Source organism: Zymoseptoria tritici, chromosome 2 (genome assembly GCF_000219625.1).
Source record: "Zymoseptoria tritici IPO323 chromosome 2, whole genome shotgun sequence".
Lineage (NCBI taxonomy): Eukaryota > Fungi > Ascomycota > Dothideomycetes > Mycosphaerellales > Mycosphaerellaceae > Zymoseptoria > Zymoseptoria tritici.
Window position 1 is genome coordinate 2,452,833 of NC_018217.1, and position 8,497 is coordinate 2,461,329.

Consider the following 8,497-nt stretch of genomic DNA (forward strand, 5'->3'; position numbering starts at 1 on the left):
GTACCTTCCACTTTATTCGTCAGTGACCTGAGACATTCATATGAGTTGATGTCCGAAAGGGAACGATTTTGGGTATCGTATTTTGTTGGTCGTTATGAATGGTGTTCAGGATGCAATATCGATGCTCTGGCTAAGGGATATGCCCTCAAGCTCTATTCGCTCTGTCCTTCGTACAAACCCGTCCGTCTATCCAGTGGCAGCTTCTGTGGAAACTTTGGTTCCGGTCAGTATGGCTTTGTCAACGCCATCATACACGTCCATTCTCCGCTGGTCCCTCAGCATACAATAAGTCAACCCTCATCTTCATCCCATCCCTTCTCCGCCTCAGCCCACCCACATCTCCATCTCCCTCCACTCCTCTCCCCGCCAGTCCTCAAGTCCCGCGCTCGCCCAGCATCCTCGCGCCAACATCTCGCCGTGAAGTCATCGCTGATCGAGATCAAATTGCCCTCATTCGTCCACGTTACCGAGGTGACTTCTTTTTTGTGCGCTTCGACGAGAGCCGTGCCTTGCGTGAAGACATTTGGGTCTTGAGACGTCGTGGTAGTGGTTGCTGGGGTAGACTTGCGGGTTGAGGAGCGGCGGGCGGTCGGCAAGTCAAAGTCTGCAAAGTCGACTTCTTCGTCGTCGTCGTCTTCCGGATGTGAGATGAGTGGTCGACCGCCGCGAGGGAGATGGCGTTCATCGGTGGGAAAGAGGATTGGTTTGCAGTCCGTGTTGCCAACAGCGAGGACTTCACCGCGACCGTCTTTAGCGGGTCGGAGGGCGGCTTTGATGTAGAAGGTGCCGACGCGGAGGCTGGGATGCTTGAAGGAATAGAGAGGTGCGAGACCCTGGCCAGGCTTCTTCAGTAGGCGGCGATGACCGGCGAGGGACATCTCTGGTGTGTGACCGAGAAGGAGAGAGTTGGTGGAGTAGGCGTAGATGGACGAGTCGCGGCAAACGGTGTAGAGGCGACTGCCATCACCTGAGAGAGCCATAGTGTTGATGCCGAAGTGCCGGGAACTTTTGTGAGCGTCTGGCACAGGGGTGCTAGACAACGGGATGGGGTTTCGTTTTCCGACGTTGCGAAGGTCCCAGACTTTGACACTGGCGTCGACCTCGCTGGAGGTGATGAGGAGGTGCTCGCGGCCTTGCGGCATGTGCTGGAAGGAGGTGATTGAAAGCTCGGCTCTCATATCGGATTCGAATGGACGGCCGAGGGAGCGGTGGCCGTAGCCAACATCCAGGCCCAGGCCGTAGCGCGTATCGGGTTGGGCTCTGCCGTCTGCATCGATCTGTTGTCTTCTGCCAACTCTGACGGTTTGGACTGCAGATTGTTTGCCATGGCGCAGATCCCATAATTGCACTGTGCCATCCCTTGCGCTGGTTGTGATCATTTTGTCGTTGTTGGGACGGAAGCGAACTTGCTTGACGCTGTTCTTGTGGCCGGATAAGATGCACATGGTCGTCTGCTGAGTCTGCATATTCACCACACGACCTGTTTGGTCACCACTCGCGGTTGCCAGGAGAATATCATCGGAAGAGAACGAAAGATCCATGATGGCGTTGCGATGCACGCGGAACGAGACATGACTTGTCTGGAAGCGTGCGGACTGCGCCGAGTCGATCAGTCGGATGCTGCCTTCTTCATCACCAACCGCGACGAGAGTGTTCGTATTGCACGCGCTCGTGCAGAATGGCAAAGAAGTGTTTCGGAAGGCATGCATATCATTTGGATTGGTGACAAAGTTCGATGTCTCTGCTCGCCAGTCTGCGCCGTGGTCTGGTCCTCTCCGGTGGCGGCTGAGCGCCTCGTGGCCACCGAAGCTGCGCTCCATGAGTCGTAATGAAGCTCCAGGTTCCCTCAAGCGTCGTATAGGACGAGGAAATGGTTGAAGCTGATCAAACAGGTCCGGTAGAGATTCGACGTCAGAGTAGTCCTCAAAGATCTGGATCTGACCTCCCGTCTGGCGTCCCGTCTGAACATGCTTCAGAGGAGATGACTGTGGCGGAGAGCTTGCCAGATCTGTGGAAACCTTCCGTCGCTTGAACGGTCTGGACGAGGATGCCGAATAGTTCTCGTCCACGACCGAACTGTCATCTTCAAGAGTCAAAGGCGCGCCGGGCTTTCGAGTATTGGCTCCATTCTGGGTGATGTCCCGCAGCTCTCGTCCGGCTTTGCTCTGGCGAGTACCTCGGCCGGATGCTGTATTTCTCGGCGCGAAGAACTTGTTGAGTCTCCTGGGAGTCACAGTTGCCGGCTTCTTGATCTTCTGCGTACTCGATATGCGTCCAGTCCGGATATGTGCTCTGAGCGGCGAAGAAGCAATGATCGTCTTCTGTTCCACGGGCAGGCCAGCCTTGTCACGAACCGGAGATGAGCTTGGGGGCTCCATATTTGATCAGTAAAATAATCAGAGATCCGTTGTCGCGAGATCATGCATTCTTGTCCGGCGTTGATGAAAAGTCTCGAAGTGAAGCAAATTCCAGAATGAACACGCGGAGACACGCGCCAGGTCAGGTCGAGACGCGAATAAAGTGGCACCCCGAGAGCTAGTCGGCTTGTCGGGCTGGTTCGTGCCGAGCCTGCCTCCCTGCTAGCGCCTCGCTTAATTCTTCAGAAGTCGAAAAGTTCTAACAATTCGTTGCGTTCGACTCGTGCAAGTGAGCTGTTGTACTTTGTCGCTTGTACAATACTGCAATCATGGCGCCCGTCAAGCGAAAGGCCGTCACTGACGAACGACCGAGCAAGAAGGCGAAACCTGCAGAAGAGAAGAAGGAGAAGAAGGACAAGCCGAGAGAGTCGAAGAATGGATCGAAAGAAACGAAGCCGAAGAAATCACACGCCGATACAGACGCAGGCGAGAAACGACCACCGGCCAAATCAGTTCTACAACAAGAAGAGCGAGCCTTTCCTCGTGGCGGCGGAAGCGTCTTGACACCACTCGAGCACAAACAGATCAAAGCGCAAGCTGAGCGGGACGTTCTCTTTGAGCAGGAAAATGGAGAGGTCGCGGAGGAGAAGGCAGACGACACTCTGTTCGACGAAGGAACGTCGGCTGCGAAGAAGAAGAAGCGTAAGGATGGAAGGAAAAGCGGTGACGAGCCCGGCAAGGTCGAAGGATCTGGTGTGAGGATCCAAGGATTGAGCTACAAGAGTCTGGTCGTGGGCAGCACGGTTCTAGGCCGTGTGACTGGTATTACCGGAAGAGATATTGCGCTCGCTCTGCCAAACAATCTCACCGGTTATGCGCAGATTACCGCGGTCTCTGAAAGCTTGAATGCACGCATCGAAAGGTTATTGCAGGACGATGGAAAGCCTGATGACAGCGGGGATGACGCAGAAGATATCGACCTGAAGCAGCTGTTCCATGTCGGACAATGGCTACGTGCTGTGGTGACCTCGACGGGGAGCGAATCGGCAGATGGTGGCAAGAAGAAGAGACACATCGAGCTCACACTGGACCCCGGACAGGTCAATGGTGGACTGGCAGAGGACAGGTTCGTTGTCAACAGCACGATCCAGGGATCTGTCAGAAGTGTGGAAGACCACGGTATCGTTATGGATCTTGGTCTCTCGGACGCCAGCGTCAAGGGATTCATCAGCAAGAAAGAGCTTGGCTCGGCCTACAATATCACACAAATTTCCGAGGGTCAGGTAATGCTGTGTCTAGTGACTGGAAAGGGCAGCAATGGCAAAGTGCTTAAGCTGTGTCCGGACACGAACAAATTCGCAGTGAACTTGCCCAGCAACAAGCTTCCGATCGTAAGTGAAGCACCTACCGTGGATGCGTTCCAGCCAGGAACTGCTGTGGATATCTTGGTCACCGATTGTGATGGCCGCGGAGTCGTTGGAAAGATCATGGGCATGCTCAACGTCACTGCAGACGTCTTCCATTCCGGGGCATATGCCGTGGAGGACATGGCAGAGAAACACAAAATCGGCTCGAAGGCCAAGGCTCGTATCATCTACTCGCTTCCCCAGGACGACGGGTCTCGAAGAGTCGGCGTGTCAATCCTGGATCACATGCTCGCGTTACTTCCTCCGCCTGGAAAGCTCGCCGAGAATTCTACGTCGAAGATTCGCGCTCAGGCTGCCGATTTGGACCAAAAGCTTACGCTCTCTGCTACCGTGGAGAGTGCCAAAGTTGTCCGTATCTCGGCGGAGAGAGGGCTCTTTCTCACCCTTCCTATGCCTGGCAATCATGAACAGCCCGCAGCCGCTTTTGCCCACATCTCCCAAGTCTCTGACAGCCGCATCGATTCCATCTCAACCACAGGCCCATACAAGGTCGACTCGACCCATAAGGCTCGAATCATCGCATACAATCCTGTGGACAATGTGTACTACGTGTCCTTGAAGAAATCTACACTCGACCAAGCTTTCCTCCGACTTGAGGATCTTACTGTCGGCAGTATCGTGAAAGGTACGGTGGATAAGCTGATCCTTGGAGGCAAGAAAGGAGTCACAGGTGTGCTGGTAAAACTCAGCGACAGCATCTCTGGACTGGTGCCCGAAATGCATCTCAGCGATACACAACTGTCTCATCCAGAACGCAAGTACCGAGAAGGATTCCCGATCAAGGCGAGAGTGCTATCTGTGGACACCGACAAGCGACACATCCGTTTGACTGTGAAGAAATCACTGGTCGAGGCGGATGACAGTAGCTTGATCTGGAAAGACTACGACGATCTGAAACCTGGCATGGAGAGCCAAGGTACTATCATAAACCTTCTGCCAGCTGGTGCTGCGGTACAATTCTATGGACCCGTGAGGGCATGGTTGCCAGTAGCTGAGATGAGCGAAACATTCATCGAAAAGACCGAAAACCACTTCCGGCTAGGTCAGACTGTTCGTGTGAAGATTTTGTCAGTCAACCCAGCGGCGAGAGAGATGAAGGTCACTTGCAAGTCTGGTGGAGAGTTGACTGCTGAGCAACAGACTGCGTGGGAAGAGGTTTCCGGTGGAGACCTGGTATCTGGAGTTGTCTCGGTCAAGGGTGCTGACAATGTCTCTGTCGATCTGTCGAATGGTCTGAAAGGTGTCGTCAAGGTTGAGCACCTTGTTGACGCATCCGCAGCCAAGGCAGAAAGTGCCCTCAAGCGCATCCGTGTCGGACAGACGCTCTCCAATCTGCTCGTATTGGAGAAGCTCGATCGCAGTCAGACCGTGGCGTTGAGCAACAAGCCTGCACTGGTCGAGGACGCCAAGAATGGTACCTTGATCAAATCCTTCGAAGACGCGCAGGAAGGCCGCAAAGTACATGGATCCGTGAGAAACATCACCCCGACGGGAGTCTACGTCGAGTTCGCCAGCGGCATTGTCGGCCTGTTGCCCAAGAGTCAGATCGCTCCAGAAGCCGCCACAAAGCCCGACTTCGGGTTGAGAAAAGACCAGACTTTGAGCTTGCGCGTCAGCGGCATTGACAATCTGCAGGAGCGCTTCATTTTGAGCATGCGGGAGGGGACTGCTGCCGAAGTGCAGCCATCAAAAGCCAAGGTTACTGATGATCTGGATGCTGCAAATCCGATTGATTCCAAGATCAAATCCATGGCGGACTTTTCGCTTGGCAAAGTCGTCAAAGCCAAGGTCGTCTCCGTCAAAGCTACACAAGTCAACGTTCGCCTGGCCGATAATGTCCAGGGACGCATTGATGTGAGTGAAGCCTTCGACTCCTGGAAGGATATCACGAACAAGGCTGCGCCATTGGAAAAGTTCAAGCCCAACGATGTGGTTGAAGTCAAGATTCTCGGCATCCATGATGCGCGCAACCACCGGTTCTTGCCCATCAGTCATCGAGCAGGCAAGGTGCCTGTTTTTGAGCTGTCTGCCAAACGGTCGCGAATCGATGCCGGTGACGAATCGCTACTCAGCTTTGACACAGTCAAGAAGGGATCCTCGTGTCTGGCGTTCGTGAACAATCACGATGATAGCTGCGTGTGGGTTAACCTTTCTCCCAACGTCAGAGGCCGCGTCGCTCTCATGGACCTTTCAGACGATGTCGGGCAGTTGCAGAATGTTGAGAACCGCTTCCGCATCGGCTGTGCGCTGAAGGTCACAGTCAAAGCTATTGATCTGTCGAGCAACCGTTTGGATCTCACCGCACGAGAGGCGACCACTTCAGGACCATTGACGCTTCAAGACCTCAAACCCGGCATGGTACTTCCCGCACGAGTCACCAAGGTGAATGAACGCTCTGTCTTCGTGGAGATCGCCGACAACCTCGCCGGTCCTGTCCCTCTTGTCGAGTTGAGCGACGACTACGAGCAAGTCAACACTGCGCAATACAACAAGAACGACATTGTTCGCGTGTGTGTCTTGGGCGTGGACTTGCCGAACAAGAGAGCCTTCTTGAGTATGCGTCCGTCCAAGGTGCTCAGCTCAAGCCTGCCTGTCAAGGATCCTCATGTCAATGACGTTTCCCAGCTCAAGGTCGGCGATATCGTTCGCGGTTTTGTCAAACAGGTGGCTGACAAGGGCGTTTTCGTGACGCTTGGTGCGAGGACTGATGCCTTGGTGCGGATCTCCGATCTGAGCGATCAGTACATCAAGGACTGGCAAAGCGTGTTTGAGATTGACCAGCTTGTCAAAGGTCGAGTACTGGCTGTGGATGTCTCCAGCAAACAAGTGCGGTTGAGTCTGAAGAACTCGCATGTCGACAAGAACTACACACCTCCGCTCAACATCAACGACATCGAAGTTGGCATGACCGTCGTCGGCAAGGTCAGGAAGGTCGAGGACTTTGGTGCTTTCATCGACATTGACAACACCCAACCGAGACTTTCCGGCTTGTGCCACCGGAGCGAGGTCGCAGCGAAGCGCATTGAGGACGTGCGGACTTTGTACAGTGCTGGCGATGTTGTCAAAGCCAGGGTTCTTGACGTCGATGTGGAGAAGAGGAAAATCAGCCTTGGTCTGAAGGCGAGCTACTTCAACAACACCGCGGACGATGAGGGGAGCGAAGAAGATAGCGACGCAGAGATGGGCGGCGTAGACGTTGAGGACGCAGATGAGGAGTCCGACAGCGATGGCGGCATTGACCTCTCCAACGTCCAAGACATTGAAAGTGAAGAGGAATTTTCAGATGCAGACGAGATGGAAGTCGACGATGACCCTGCGGTCAAGTTGACTGCCGGCCTCAAGACAAGCGGTTTCGACTGGACTGGCGACGCTCTCGATACCGACAAAGGGGCAGCGTCCGAGTCAGAACACGAGGGACCTGCGCCGAAGAAGCGCAAGAGCAAGAAAGCCGAGATCAAGGTCGACTTAACCGGCGATCTTGACAAGTACGGTCCGCGAAGCGTCAGCGACTTTGAGCGTCAACTTCTCGGTCAGCCTAACAACTCTGATCTCTGGATCCAATACATGGCCTTCCAACTCCAACTCAGCGAGATCCAGAAGGCTCGCGACATCGCCGAGCGTGCACTTCGCACCATTCACATTCGCGAGACCGAGGAGAAGGCCAACGTATGGATCGCATGGCTCAACCTCGAAGTGGAGTACGGCGACGAGGATCGCGTGGAAGAGGTCTTCAAGCAAGCATGCCAAGTTCAGGACCCATTGGAGATGCACGAGAAGATGGCGTCCATCTACATCGACTCTGGGAAACACGTCAAAGCGGATGCTACTTTCGAGCGCATGGTTGGCAACAAGGCCTTCCGCGCGAGTCCCGACGTCTGGCTCAACTATGCTACATTCCTCCTGGACACCCTGCAAGCTCCCGCTCGCGCTCGCGCACTTCTTTCTAAGGCACTGCAATCTGTGCCCACCCGCGAGCACCGCCTTCTGACGGCCAAGTTCGCCGCTCTGGAGTTCCGCTCTCAATATGGAGATGCCGAGCGTGGCCGCACGATTTTCGAAGGTCTCGTCTCTGAATACCCGAAGTGGAGTTCTGGCTGGGACATGTGGCTCGACATCGAGCGCGCGAGGGTTGCTCACGCGGAGAACGCGGAGGCGAAGAAGGATGCGATTGTCAAGACCCGCGCGCTGTTTGAGCGGATCTCGAAGACGAAGATGAAGAAGAGACGGGCGAAGTTTACGTTCAAGAAGTGGTTAGAATTTGAGGAGAAGGAGGCTGGCGAGAAGGAAGTCGAGAAGGTGAAGAAGATGGCGAAGGAGTTTGTGGAGAGGTTGCAGGCTGCTGGCGGGGATGATGGCGACGAGTAGATTTGTCGTCGTCTTTAGTTGTAAGTTCGTGTATCGGCAATAGCATAGCATAGGTCTCTGAGTTGCTCGACTCGGCAAAAGTCAAGGTGTTCCCGACTGTAGTGCTGATTCATGTGCACTCGTACTGCTCAGTGACCTGCAGTTGATCTGGTAGCACTTCAGACCGTACCCAGGCAGAGTTGAGGTAAGTCGTCTGTGCCGCTCCACTTACTCGAGTTTCGGCAGCTGTCTGCGGACATTGGACATATAGAGATGGATCCACATGGTCGTTCTTCGCACCACGTGCCCTACAGGGATATCACGATGCGTCTGACAGCATTCAGGAGAAGCGCGCTTCGAGTACGGAGT

At 54.5% G+C, this 8,497-nt stretch overlaps 2 protein-coding genes across 2 annotated transcripts; one reads left to right on the plus strand and one right to left on the minus strand.

The window, feature by feature from the left end:
- Positions 1–53: 53 nt before the first annotated feature.
- Positions 54–1,709, minus strand: MYCGRDRAFT_99210 (uncharacterized protein; the record flags this gene model as incomplete). Its single annotated transcript, XM_003855389.1, has 2 exons — positions 54–563; positions 618–1,709. The coding sequence occupies 2 exons, from the start codon at positions 1,707–1,709 to the stop codon at positions 291–293; spliced, it is 1,365 nt and encodes a 454-aa protein (XP_003855437.1).
- A 977-nt stretch (positions 1,710–2,686) lies between these two features.
- On the plus strand, positions 2,687–8,149 carry MYCGRDRAFT_99211 (uncharacterized protein; the record flags this gene model as incomplete). Its single annotated transcript, XM_003855003.1, has 2 exons — positions 2,687–3,985; positions 4,076–8,149. The coding sequence occupies 2 exons, from the start codon at positions 2,687–2,689 to the stop codon at positions 8,147–8,149; spliced, it is 5,373 nt and encodes a 1,790-aa protein (XP_003855051.1).
- Positions 8,150–8,497: the final 348 nt, after the last annotated feature.